Consider the following 13,867-nt stretch of genomic DNA (forward strand, 5'->3'; position numbering starts at 1 on the left):
CTTCCCCCATCCCCCAAACAGTTGATTTCCCCCAGCAGATTCAATCCCCTCATGCAACTGCACTTCCAGCTAGGTAAAGATAGGGTTCATTTGAAGTTTACAGGAGTGACTTTATCTGGGGGTATTTGCAGTGCCATTACTCACAGGACATAAGGTGCACCACTGAACCACATTTGTGGTTGGAGGTGTTTTGTTTTTTTATGAATTATGGTGAAATCACTAATTTCCATTCATTTATTTGAAGCCCTATCTAAAGATATGTCAGTCTCACATACTGAGGAAGGATGGCTACAGAACTCTTTAGAACTGCTTGCACCAGGTAATGATAAATGTTATGTTTTAGAAGAATTAAACCAGTTGTATAATTTGACTCATGCAATACTTCCCCTGTAATGGATTTTTCATTTAATTGGTCACATAATTGGGGGGGGGGTGTTTTCCACAGTCAACCAAGACCCTAGCACAAAATTAATTGGATAGATGGGATTTTGCTTAGGGAGGAGATATGAATCAATAAAATCACAGGAAACTGCCTTATGTTCTGTCAGACCATAGGTCTATCTACCTCAAGTATTGTGTACACTTTACATCAAGTGTCCTGTGGGCAGATTTGGCATTTTAATTATGCTGGTGCAACCACAAAATGGTTGCTGTGGAGTATGGCTAGTCATAAAATGGGACGACATGGCCATTATGTCTTAATTTATGAGTGCATATTCTCTCCCCTACCCCCACTCTCTCTGACAGACACACCAAAAAGGAGAGAGAGAGAGAACATTGAGTATTTTCCCCTTTGCAAGTAAACCATGAGTTTTCTCTAGGAGATCTCCCTTACATAGACAGGATAATGCATGTTCTGGTCACCACAAAGATGTAACCTTTCTAGATACCCTTAATGGTTATCACTACGGCAGTTGGACAAGGAACTCACTAGAGGGGAAGTTACACTGGACTTGATCCATACTGGTGACCAGGACCTAGAGCAAGATGTGAGTCTTGTCCACCTAAGTGGAAACAGTGACTATAATACTATCAAATACGATTGATAGCATTTGAATACTATTTGAGTACTACAGAATACTGTTTACTAAGGGCCTTGCTAGACCTACCTTAAAATCCGAGCATGTTGAGAGGCCAGCCCACGCTAGAAGTAGCATGGGCTGTCACTCTTATCCACACGTCCAACGCGACAGGGTAAAGGAAAGTCCCACCGTGTTGGCCATTTTGTTTCATATCTTAAAGGGGCCGGGTGCGCAGGAGCGCACCAGCGACTAAGGTAGGTTGTTCCCCACCCCCCTGCCCCCAATTTCCCCACCCTGGCCACGATTCCCCTCCCCCTGGTGATCTCCAGTTTCCCCCCATCCCCCGTGATCTCTGATTCCCCCCCCCCCGATCTCCCCATCCTGCCCTGATGGCCGCAGTGCTCCTGCGGAGCGCTGTGTGCCATCCGCCGCTTTTCTCGGCTACTCTTGAGTAATTGTGGTAGACAGGAAAAGTGGCGGACCAGTCTACATGCCTGTGGTCTGGGGCTCAGCCCGAGACAACGGGAAATACTGGGCCACAAGCAGTGCTAGTTACCCCGGGGCCAGAGAGGTTTGACCCCTTCCTGAGCCCAGGATCCCCTGTGCATCATCTGGATGCACAGCGACGAGCCTGGGCCTCGCACAAGGGCTAAACCCTGGTCTGGCAACGGCCTAAATCCAATGCAGTACCTTTTTACCTGAAAAGTGGAAGTATCTAAAAATATAAAGGATTGGCGAACAAGAAAAGATAAAGGAAGTTGAAAAGGGAAGTCAAGAGGGTTAAATCACTCCAGAATGCTTGGGGGCTTATTCAAACCATAATAATAGAAGTTCAGCTAAAATATAGCTGGAGAAGTACTACTAAGCCCAGGACACCAACATTATTATTGAAAGAAGCCATTCCAGAAAAGAAGAATCTGTTAGTGCTTTTATGCAGGATAAGGATTTTTTGTCTGTCTCTTCTGCCAAGACTCTTGTTCATGCATTGGCTATTTCTCGGCAGGACTATTGTAACCTTCTCCTGACTGGCCTTCCTTCTTCTCATATCAGTTCATTGGTGCTAAGATCATCTTCTTGGCTTATCGCTCTCATCATGTTACTCCACTTCTGAAATCTCTTCGTTGGCTTCCAATTTACCTCAGAATCCAAGATAAGCTTCACCTGTTGACTTTCAAAGCTTGTCACAGCCTAGCTCCTTCCTATCTTTCTTCTCTCATCTCACATTATTGCCCCGATCATGCACTTTGCTCATCAAATGCCATGTTTCTTACCCACCCAAGGGTCTCTACTTCTCTTGCTTGGCTTTGTCCATTTTCTCTTGCTGCCCCTTATGCCTGGAATTGTCTTCCAGAGCATTTGCGGAACACAAGTTCATTTACTGTTTTTAAAGCTCAAATGAAAACTTTTCTTTTTTGTACAGCTTTTAGAACTTGACTTTGTTCTTACTTTTACACTGTTAATTTTATTGTCCCTATGCCTATTTGGTGTGTTCTCTTCCCTCTCTTGTTGTTGTTTATTCGTTCAGTCGTTTCCGACTCTTCGTGACTTCATGGACCAGCCCACGCCAGAGCTTTCTGTCAGCTGTCGCCACCCCCAGCTTCCCCAAGGTCAAGTCTGTCACCTCCAGAATATTATCCATCCATCTTGCCCTTGGTCGGCCCCTCTTTCTTTTGCCTTCCACTTTCCCTAGCATCAGCCTCTTCTCCAGGGTATCCTGTCTTCTCATTATGTGGCCAAAGTACTTCAGTTTTGCCTTTAATACCATTCCCTCAAGTGAGCAGTCTGGCTTTATTTCCTGGAGTATGGACTGGTTTGATCTTCTTCCCTCTCTTATTGTTTTATTATTATTTTATTAGAATGTAAGCCTATGTGGCAGGGTGTTGCTGTTTTACTCTTTTACTATGTACAGCACCATGTACATTGATGGTGCAATAATAATAATAATAATAATAATAATAATAATAATAATAATAATAATAATAATAAGGCTATCAAAGGTTAGTATTCATCATGATGAAAATCTCCCTGTTCAGACCACATGCTAAACCATGATGGTTAAGCTTTTTGAGCTAAACATTATGGTTTAGCATGTCATGTGAACCATTCCTAACCATGGTGGCTAATAATGATGATTTAAACATGCTCACTAACCACTTGCTGCAAAAGGGCTTAACCATGGCTTACATGCTGTCTGAACAGGCCCTGTATATTCGTGGTGATCCATATATTCGACTTTATATTCGACTCCTCGCTCTCCTTTATTCCTCATATTGAGGCAGTAGCTAAAGCTTGTCGATTTTTCCTGTATAATATTGCCAGGATTCGATCATTTTTGTCTGTCTCTTCTGCCAAAACGCTTGTTCATGCACTGGTTATTTCACGGTTGGACTACTGCAACCTTCTTCTCTCTGGCCTTCCTTCTTCTCACATCAGTCCGTTGGTTTCTGTTCACCACTCTGCCGCAAAGATCATCTTCTTGGCTCGCCGCTCCGACCATGTTACTCCGCTTCTGAAATCTCTTTATTGGCTTCCAATTCACTTCAGAATCCAATATAAACTTCTCCTGTTAACCTTCAAAGCTTTTCACGGTCTAGCTCCTTCCTATCTCTCCTCTCTCATCTCACACTATTGCCCCGCTTGTGCTCTTCGCTCCTCTGATGCCATGTTTCTCGCCTGCCCAAGGGCCTCTACTTCCCTTGCTCGGCTTCGTCCATTCTCTTCTGCTGCCCCTTACGCCTGGAACGCTCTTCCAGAACATTTGAGAACTACAAGTTCAACCGCAGCTTTTAAAGCTCAACTAAAAACTTTTCTTTTTCCTAAAGCTTTTAAAACTTGATGTTGTGCAGACTTCTACTGTTACTTTCTACTGTTAGTTTTACCCTACCCTGTGCCTGCTTACCCTACCCTGTACCTGTTTGCATTCTCTTCCCCTCCTTATTGTTTTACTATGATTTTATTAGATTGTAAGCCTATGCGGCAGGGCCTTGCTATTTACTGTTTTACTCTGTACAGCACCATGTACACTGATGGTGCTATATAAATAAATAAATAAATAAATAATAATAATAATAATAATAATAATAATAATAATAATAATAATATATGGAGTTGGATCCAGATTTAGTCATACTTAGAAGAGTCAAATCAAAATCAATGGATGTACTGTAACTAATACTAAGTCCGGATCTAATCCATTACCTCCAGTATCTGAAGCAATATGCCTGTATATACAAGTACCTAGGGAGTATGAGCAGAAGTCCGCAAATATATTCATGTCCTGTTTGTGGGCTTCCCATAGGCTTCTGGTTGGCCACTGTTGGACTTGATAGGTATATTTTTTTATGCCAAGTTGAAATCAGGCTGGTGAATAGTTCAAGTCACTGGAGTGGAGGACTTGAATTACGCCTTTACTACCTGTGGAGCTCTTTAAAACAAATTCACTTTGACCTTTTATTTCACCTAGATGCAGTTTGGGATTCAAAAACTGCAAGCCCATTCTCAGAGTCAGGTAACATCCGGCTGGTGAACGGTCCAAGTCGCTGCAGTGGAAGGGTTGAATTGCTCATTCATGGTGAGTGGAGCACTGCATGTGATGTCGGCTGGGGCATGGAGGAAGCCGGAGTTGTATGCCGGCAACTGGGCTGTGGAGAAGCAAGACTTGCCCCAGGTGGAGCACGTTTTGGAAGAGGAACTGGCCCCATCTGGCAGAATGAAGTCCTATGCACAGGAGGAGAATCCTCACTCAGTCAATGTACAGCAATCCCTTGGGGATCATATTCCTGCTACCATGGAGAAGATGCCGGTGTTGTGTGCTCAGGTAAGTTTGTTAACTTTCACAATTTCATTTGGTCATGATGAAGGGCTGCCTAGTATCTGGAAGGAAAAAAAATCCTCTCCTGCCCAATTTCTATGCTGTTAAGAGCATCTTGACATGCAGGAATCAGAGGGTGACACTTAAAATAAATAAATATATATATATATATATATATATATATATATATATATATATATATAAACTATATTCTCAGGAAAGGTCTTGAACCTCATCATTGAATCTCTCTGGGTAAGAAGCCCTTGAAAACATCCTTGCAGAGATTCTTGTTAAATCAATTATGTTGCATAGTATTTAAGCACAAAAGGGTTTTTTTGTGTATTTATTTTTGTTTGTTTAGCTTGAACACAATCAGAGCACCAGAAGATGCTTGTGCTCTGATTAACTCTTCCTGTCCTCTGATTTACTCCCCTCTTTTAATAGTTTACTTGGTTAATTCCTTATATGTTCCAGGTATCTTTTGGAGAAAAAAAGATCCTTTATCTGTTTTCTATTTCTGTTCATTTCTTTTCATTCTTAAAATTGTGTTAAAGGAGTAGAGTGGAGAAGACCCATCATAACCTATATAGGGACCAAGCCCATGACCTTGGCATTATTAGCACTACACTCTAAATCCTAAAAAATTCCAAATGGATTTCCAGATAAATGTGGCCTCTTGCCCCACCTTCATTCCACCACTCTAAACAGGCAGCTTTCTCTAGCTGAAGTTGTTGCAACGCAGTTTCCTACTGGAGTTGTGGGATGACAGGTCTTATTAATTTAGCAAAAAGATGACTAAGGCCAAGTATACACCAAGCAGGATATGACACTTTCAACACATTTTGAAAACTGTATACGGGGTGTGTCTTGGGGCCCAACAGTTGTCACTACTGTTATAAAACATTTTAAAGTAGTAGTGTAGATCCTGCCTCAGTGAGGATATGCAGGAAGCTTATAGAATTCTTAACAGTGTAGTGAGAATAGTAAAGGGGATTTCCTTCTACTCCTGTCATCGTAAAGGACACAAGATCGCCCAGAGAAGCTCATTGGTAGATTCAGGAATGTGAAAAGGAAATACTTCTTCAAACAGTGTGTGTTTAATTCATGGCTTTTACTGTCACAAGATGGAGAGAAAGCCAATAGTTTAGATACGGCTTTGTAAAAGATATAAGACAACATGGTGGACAGGTCTTACCAACAGCAATTGCCAAGAGTAATTCACTTACCACCACTGAACCTTCAGGCAGAGGGGCAGTAGACCTTTCAATGTCAATTGCATGGGGAAAAGAGAGAGGAAAGATCATCACTTCCACATCACAGTTGTGATTATCTGGAAGTATCTGACTTTCTAATTTTGGAAACAGAATGTTAGGTAGGCCTGCTCCAGCAAGGTTATTCTTACTCTCTTGTCTTCATCATGTCAACTTTTTCTGCCCTGTTGCTATGATGTTCCAAGGTGGGGGGGGGGGAATCCCTTATTCCAACCGCAGACACATGCTGAGAAATATGGGTTTACCTAGGTGCAGCTTCACTCCAAGTTGAGATCAGACTTGTAAACAGTTCATCATCATAGTGGAAGACTTGAATTGCCCCTTAGCAGTATGTGGGATGTGTTGAAATCATGTCACTTTGACACTTCTTTTATCTAGGTGTGGGTTGGGACTCAAATATTCCAAGCTCATACTCAGGCCCAGGTGAGATCCGGCTGGTGAATGGTCCAAGTCGCTGCAGTGGAAGGGTTGAATTGCTCCATAATGGCGAATGGAGCACTGCTTGTGATGTCGGCTGGGGCATGGAGGAAGCCAGAGTTGTATGTCGGCAACTGGGCTGTGGAGAAGCAAGACTTGCCCCAGGTAGAGCATGTTTTGGAAGAGGAACTGGCTCCATCTGGCAGAATAAAGTCCTATGCACAGGAAAAGAATCCTCACTCAGTCAATGTGCAGCAGTCCCTTGGGGATCATATTTCTGCTACCATGGAAAAGATGCTGGTGTTGTCTGCTCAGGTAAGTTTGTTAACTTTCATGTTACTTCACAGTTTCATTTGGGCATGATAAAGGAAAGTCTACTCTCTAGGAGGGTGGGGTGGAAATCCATTCCTGGCCTATTTCCATGATGTTAAGGTATCTTGAAATGCAGGAATCAGTGAGTGGTGCTTAAAAATGTCATCCAGAGAAGCATTATTATCTGGTAATATCTGTAAACTGGACATCTAGCTCACGTTAACAGAGGAGAACAAAATCTGCCAGGAATACAATTGTCAAATCGTGATGACTTGACAATTTACACCAAGCAGGATATTCCACTATGAAAGCGGTATATAAAAGGCAGGAGCCACAGTACTGCTTTATAGCGGTATTGAACTGCAATGCAGGATCTACACTACTGCTCTATAGAGGTACTGAAGTGCACTGACAACTGTTGGGGCCCATGACACATCTACACCAAGCAGGATGTAACACTATGAAAGTGGTATGAAAGTGGTATATGGTATGTGTCATGGGCCCCAATAGTTGTCAGTGCACTTCAGTACCACTATAAAGCAGTGGTGAGTCTCCTGCCTTTTATATGCCAACTTCATACAGCTTTCATAGTGGAATATCCTGCTTGGTGTAAATGAGCCCAGAGACTGTCTTCCCTCCTTTCCATCCTGCTACTTGCCAAAGATTGTCTGCCTTCATTTCATCTGCCTTTTGGGGATGGGATGCTGTCTTTCACTGAGGAATGCCATTATACAAGTCATAAACCCAATTCGATGATCATCTCATTGTGAAGTGTTCTCTGATGTAATCTCTAATTATTGTGATGTATTATTTCTCTGTCTTACAAAACAGAGCACCACTTCAAGGAGCAATTGCCAAAACCAACCATGAAACCATGTCTGGGGAAAATTGAATCTAAGCTTGATCAAATTGATGACAACGTTCAGCAAATAAAGAAGAGTCAGGAACGCCTAGAAAACGTCTTCCGAAATATTCTCCAACACCGACCTCCAATTCCAGAACTACCCAAATAGTGAAAGACAAAATTGTATCAAGCGTTTCATTCAAAGTTCCATTTTCACTTTTTTGTTTTTGGGTTTGGTTTGTTCAATTTAAATTGTTGTTGATTTTATGGGATTTCTTCACATTGAAATTCTGAGCAATAAAGTCATGCATCAAATTCAATGTATCACACCGTCAAATAACTTCTGCGTCTTGATTGAAAGCAGTGAGACTTGGAACGTTCCGATTCTTGGAATAGACTGTCCCTTTTAGAAGAAAGTGGGGTCATGTTGTCTGAAAGCATACAACTTATATTGAATGAATTAGGGATTTTCTTTGTATTTTAATGATTGTATTGGAAAACTGAAACTACCAGTGTAGCAAATTCACTGCTATTTTGGGAAGATACACAAGGCCAAATTGTCCTTCACTATCTTACAGCTGCATATGCCCTTTCCCCATCCCAGTGTATAATTGAAATCCATTTTGTAATGCAATTGGATATTTGCATGGGCTTGTCTATATGGCTTATTTACCCTGACCTAAATGCACATATTTGTATTTCAGGACACATGACACAGCCGTCCATTCAGCATAGCACAGGGCTTTTAATCCAATAATGTGCATATTCGCATTCATGATTTACCGCGACTTTTAGATTACGTCCGAGTTTGCACCACATTATGGTTATGTGTCTTTGGGGGAGTTAAATCACATTTTGACATGTGGGCAGAGCTTTGAGGATACGACAAAGTGATTGGCTGATTTCCTGCCTTCCCACCTCTCATGTCCTCTGGCTGCCTCATTCCTTCCTGCCGTTTTGATGTTGAATTAAGATGTAGCTTTTAAAATGAAAACAAAGAGGGGTGAACAGGCAGCGAGAGACAGGAGATGTGGTCAGTCCCCTGCTTGCATCCTCCTCGGCTGCCTCATTCCTTTGTCCACTCACATTTCCTCTTCTATGAATCTGTGGAGCTCCGCAGATAAGATTTATAGCTTTGTTCGGCTCTATTCTATAGCATTGTATATGCGATAATGCACATGTGCGCATTAATAACTGCACTATAAAAAAATTCAGGAAATAAATCACTGTTGCTGCTGCAGTGTGACACTCCATACCTAGATTCGAATCAACAACAATTTGGGTTTATATTTAATGAGGAGCAATCCCATTGTTGTATAGATGGGGGCCATGAGTTCAAACATCAGCCAAGATATTCAAGTACCTCAAACAAAATCAATTTTCCAACAGTGTGTGAAACTAACTACAAAATAACGTAATTGGTTTTGTTATCAGATTTCCATGAATAGGACTATCACATTTTCTTGCCTTGATGGAATATCTGACCTGAGTCTTGGACTTGACCAAAGGAGAGTTAATAGCTGGAATAGTCTAGTGATGTGTCTGCCGCAGGAACTAATCTTACTTAAGTCTTCCAAATAAGCCAAAAGCAGTCCCTCCCCCATCCCCAGCTAAGGATTATGTAATCTTTTTATATAAGGATATGGTAGTGTAAGGTTTATGACCTAAAAAATAAGTAACATGAATTTTAAAAAGAAAAGAAATTCCATTCCACCGATTACAATAGAAAGGAAGTAAGAAAAAAAATCCATAAACTGTGTAGCCTATAGGGTCTTTACAAGAGATGGGCACAAACAGTTGCTAAAACATGTTTTCCCAAACTCTTTTGCATGAACAAGGTTTTCTTTTTCTGTTTTCTGTTCACTGCCCTTTCTCCCTCAGTCTTTAACCAATCTCCCTGAAATGTTCAGGTTATGTACAATAGACATTTCTTTCTGTCACATGCAATTTCCAGAATGATTGGGGGAACTTTTTCAAGTCCATTAGGTGAGAAGAAACCACCACCTGATTTCCATTTAACCTTACAGAATCCCCATTTTACTGATCACAGAGGCACGGTTCCTCTCCCGCACAGAGAGACATTCTCCTCCCCCATAACCATACACATTGCAAGTAGTACTCACCTACCAAAATCACAGACCCCACCCATTGCTCCAGTTAGCCTGTGGCCACCCAACATCACCCCCCCTCCACCCCCACCTTATCCAGCACACAGTCATCCTGGTCTCCACTTCATGGGGCTGCCAGAAGGACTAGTAATTAGCATGATAGTGGGTTCTGGGGCACTAAGAGTGGTGGGGAAGCTGTGATGGGATTGCCTGGAAGGACAAGCAGACACATAAGGAAGGGAGGCCTTGAGCAGGAAGGGAGTCTCTCTCCTCCAGCTACCCCCTTCCCAGGCAGTCTAGGTGACAGAGAAGAGAGACCTTAGCAAGTCCTCCCTCCTGTCAGCATGTTTGTGGCAAGGAACTATGATGGGATTGCCTGGGAGGGCAGAGCAGCCAGACAAGAAAGTCCTCCCTTCCTGCCTGCTCCTGGGATCCCCTGTGTGTTATTTGCATGAACAGGGATGATCTCAGGGGGAAAGGCAGGTGTAGAAATAGCCATAGTCTTTTAGCTTTCCTGTTTTAAATCTGTATTTTAAATCTGTCTTTTAAATCTTTGTATTGCTGCTCAGTTTTATTCTGTTGTACCCCGCCTCGATCCAGAGAGAGAGGCGGGTAACAATTACAATTATTATTATTATTATTATTATTATTATTATGTATTTTTATATTGTGTTTTTACATGGGGGTTTAAGTTTTATACTTTAAATTGTACTTATGGTTTTGATTTTTGTGAACCACCCAGAGAGATTCCATTATTGGGTGGTATAGAAATGCAACAAATAAATAAATAAAGCACTAATTGTGTGGTGCTAAATATGGTTTATGCTAGTACAGTGTCATTAGTGCTAGCACTATGACAGCATTGACTACTGTCCAATTCATCCCAGAATGTGTGAACAAAATTCAAAAAGCCATACACACATAGTCCCATTTTTTTTTTAGGCAAGCAATGTCAAATAGGCTGGAACCAACAGCCAAATTCAACTGAAGAAAAATTCAAGAGAATCCCTCTTGTGTACATATGTGACCATTCACTAGTGAAGAAGAGACATCCTTCCATGCTCAGATGTACCTGTGTTATGCCTTTAGATATTGTAGAGTGGACCTCCCAGGTGGAAGAAAAGTCAAAGGGCTGAGCCCTGACTGAAATTAAACCTCAACTTTGCTTACAGGGTTTTTTTGTGGCGACCATGAGGTTAAGTCACAGCAAAGCCAACCGTTTGAGGGAACCTAAAATTGTTTCATAATCTTGGAGATTCTCCCCTCCATGGATCTGTGTGTGAACGTGCGGGAATCAAGCTTATTTCTCTTCAGGCAACTAGCCTGTCCCCAGGGCGAGCCATTCAAATGAAACAAGGGTCGGGTAACCCGGCCCTCTTTCCAACCACACTTGTGTGTTTGGAGAGACCGACCTGCGTCATCTCCACTCAGGCTGCACAGCCAAGTAGATGAGACAAGAAGGTCCCCAAAGGCAAACCATACCCTGGCATGAAAGCCGCAAAGCCCCCGAGGAGAAGGACCTCTGGATTGCCAATCACCATAACGGTGCCACAGTGCTCACCATCCCTAACCTGACTTCCCAAAATTCCCGCACAACCATGTCATTTAGAATTAACCTATTTATCCTCCACTTCTAAAGATTGAATCCAGTATAGAGTAGGCAGAAACCTGCACATTGTTAATTGGCAGTGGAAATTCCTACTCAGCCCCCTCTCCAAAGAAGACGACTGGTTATTCCTATGCTGGTTTTATAGGGAGGGAGGGAGGGAGGGGCCTAAAATGAAAGAGGCCAAATGCCAAGCCTTTATACCTTTGGCTCCGCCCCCACTTCATGGTGCAGCAGACGTGCAGCTCGTGCTGCCTTTGTTTCGTTTCTGCCTCCTCCTCGCTCGCAACAACTGGTGCCCGCCCAAACCGTGCCAGCTGGGCGGTGAACAGGCATCGTATAATACAGGCCAGGATATATAATTGCATACTTGTAACACAATGGATTGATTGTGCAAGCAGGGCCTACTGCCATAGGTCTGACATCTCAATAAAAGTAGCATGTACACAGTGAGGGGGAGACCTATTAGCTCAGGGCTCAGTCCTTTGCCCCTTATCTACTATCCTTCCAGGAAAAGGATGTGGACTGTTAGAATAATGGACTTTGGAGTATATTGCTAGTTTCTTCTTATCTCAATAATGCAAGTTGGAAAACAAAAGTAAGCAACTGTTTTAAGTGAGCAAGTTCATGAAAATGAAGGCAAGCTGAAACAGCTAAAGGCAGTGTATTGCAGATTGTGGGGCAGGTAAGAAATTATGATTTAATTAAACCATAGCTACAGTCTTTTATTCAATCCACTGGGATATTTTTAGTATTGAATTAGTGGTTTGATTTAAGAGACACACCCTTCCCTCCTACTATATACATGTACCCTGTTGACGATATAGAACTAGTCTGTCCCCATGAAATAACATTCAAGCTATGACAGTGTAGATTTCAGGGACTGCCGTGGGAAATGTGAATTAACTGTGGGCAGAGTTGGTGGGAATGAAAATGTTCCTTTCAGCAGAGATCTTTCCTAGAAGTGTGAATGTGGCTACTGTTTATTGCAGATATCATTTGTAACAGGTATTGAATGGCGATTTCTTTTCAACTTCCATTTTATATCAGCCATTTTTATCCTTCAGCACACAGAAGGAGATATTTCATGGTCAGTGTTTTAAATCTTTCAAGCAATCAAAGCTCAGCATGCTGCACTTTAGAATGGGGGTGAGCAGATCAGGATCTACTGGTGGATTTCCCACTGATTTGCAATAGATCTGAAAGGATTCTAGATGCCATTTTTAAAACACCACCAATAACAAAAAAAGTTGAAATTATCTGAAACTCACTTCCACAATTTGGGATTTGGAAATGGTTCTTGTAGGTGGGCTTTAGACCCCGTCCTTCTTTTTAAAACCATAAAATAACCTATTGGCAAGTTACATAGCCTCCACTTCCCATGCATAATATCAAAATAGAGATAATCCAACCTACAAGAATTCATATCATAAATTGTTTAAGCAATACGCACGTCAATGGTTTTATTGGTAAGTAATGGTCTGTGCATTTTTTCACTTGCTTACTCAATGCTTGGGGCTGGCTCACATATGCCTATCATTTGATGATTGTAACATAAAGGAATGACTTGCATGACTGAATGAACCATCTCAGATCAAACACAACTGTCATATCACTAGACCAACTAAAATCCCATATTTTTCATAGAGTTATTTCAGGTATCAGTCAGCAGTTTGGATCTAAACATAGGGCTCATCTACACGAAGCAGGATATTCCACTATGAAAGCGGTATATAAAAGGCAGGAGCCACACTACTGCTTTATAACGGTATTGAAGTCCACTGCAGGATCTACACTACTACTTTATAGTGGCACTGAAGTGCACTGACAATTGTTGGGGCCCATGATCCATCTACACCAAGTAGGGTATAACACTATGAAAGTGTTATATGGCATATTGTCATGGGCCCCAACAGTTGTCAGTGCACTTCAATACTGCTATAAAACAGTAGTGTGGCTCCTGCCTTTTTATATACCGCTTTCATAGTGGAATATCCTGCTTGGTATAGACGAGCCCATAGTCATGTTTAGAGTACACCCATTAGTCATAATTTACTTGTCCCATTGGTTTCAATGGGTCTACTCTATCCATGACTAATTATAGATCCAATCCAAAGTATGCATAAGTTTAGAAAATCTTAGGCACTTAATAAATTATAAAAAAACAACCACAATGAGGCAACCATAGATTTCTTACAGCCAACCATGGATATCAGGGAAGGGCTGGAACTTAGTTGAAGAGTACATGTTTTGTATACAAAAGTTCCCAGATTCAATCCCCAGCATCTTCAAGAAGGGCTGGTAATGTCCCTTGTTTGAAACCCTTGAGAGGCATTGCTTGTCAGTGTAGACAATACTTTATTTATTCATTCATTCATTTATAACTTTTGTATACCATTCCACATCTAGACAACCTTTGGAGCAGTGAACAATAAAAATATAAAGTAGGATAAAAAAAACTAAAACTTACTATTTT

At 41.7% G+C, this 13,867-nt stretch overlaps 1 protein-coding gene across 1 annotated transcript in view; it reads left to right on the forward strand.

The window, feature by feature from the left end:
- The window catches only part of LOC134406242 (deleted in malignant brain tumors 1 protein-like), a 30,318-nt gene extending 22,321 nt beyond the window's left edge, over positions 1-7,997 (forward strand). The window contains exons 19-22 of the mRNA XM_063137567.1: positions 245-319; positions 4,486-4,839; positions 6,483-6,836; positions 7,665-7,997. Of these exons, the coding sequence (XP_062993637.1) occupies positions 245-319; positions 4,486-4,839; positions 6,483-6,836; positions 7,665-7,846 (965 nt within the window). The 3' untranslated portion in view covers positions 7,847-7,997. The remainder of the gene's footprint in view (positions 1-244; positions 320-4,485; positions 4,840-6,482; positions 6,837-7,664) is intronic.
- The last annotated feature ends 5,870 nt before the right edge of the window (positions 7,998-13,867 follow it).

This window comes from Elgaria multicarinata, chromosome 11, assembly GCF_023053635.1.
Source record: "Elgaria multicarinata webbii isolate HBS135686 ecotype San Diego chromosome 11, rElgMul1.1.pri, whole genome shotgun sequence".
NCBI classification, from domain to species: domain Eukaryota; kingdom Metazoa; phylum Chordata; class Lepidosauria; order Squamata; family Anguidae; genus Elgaria; species Elgaria multicarinata.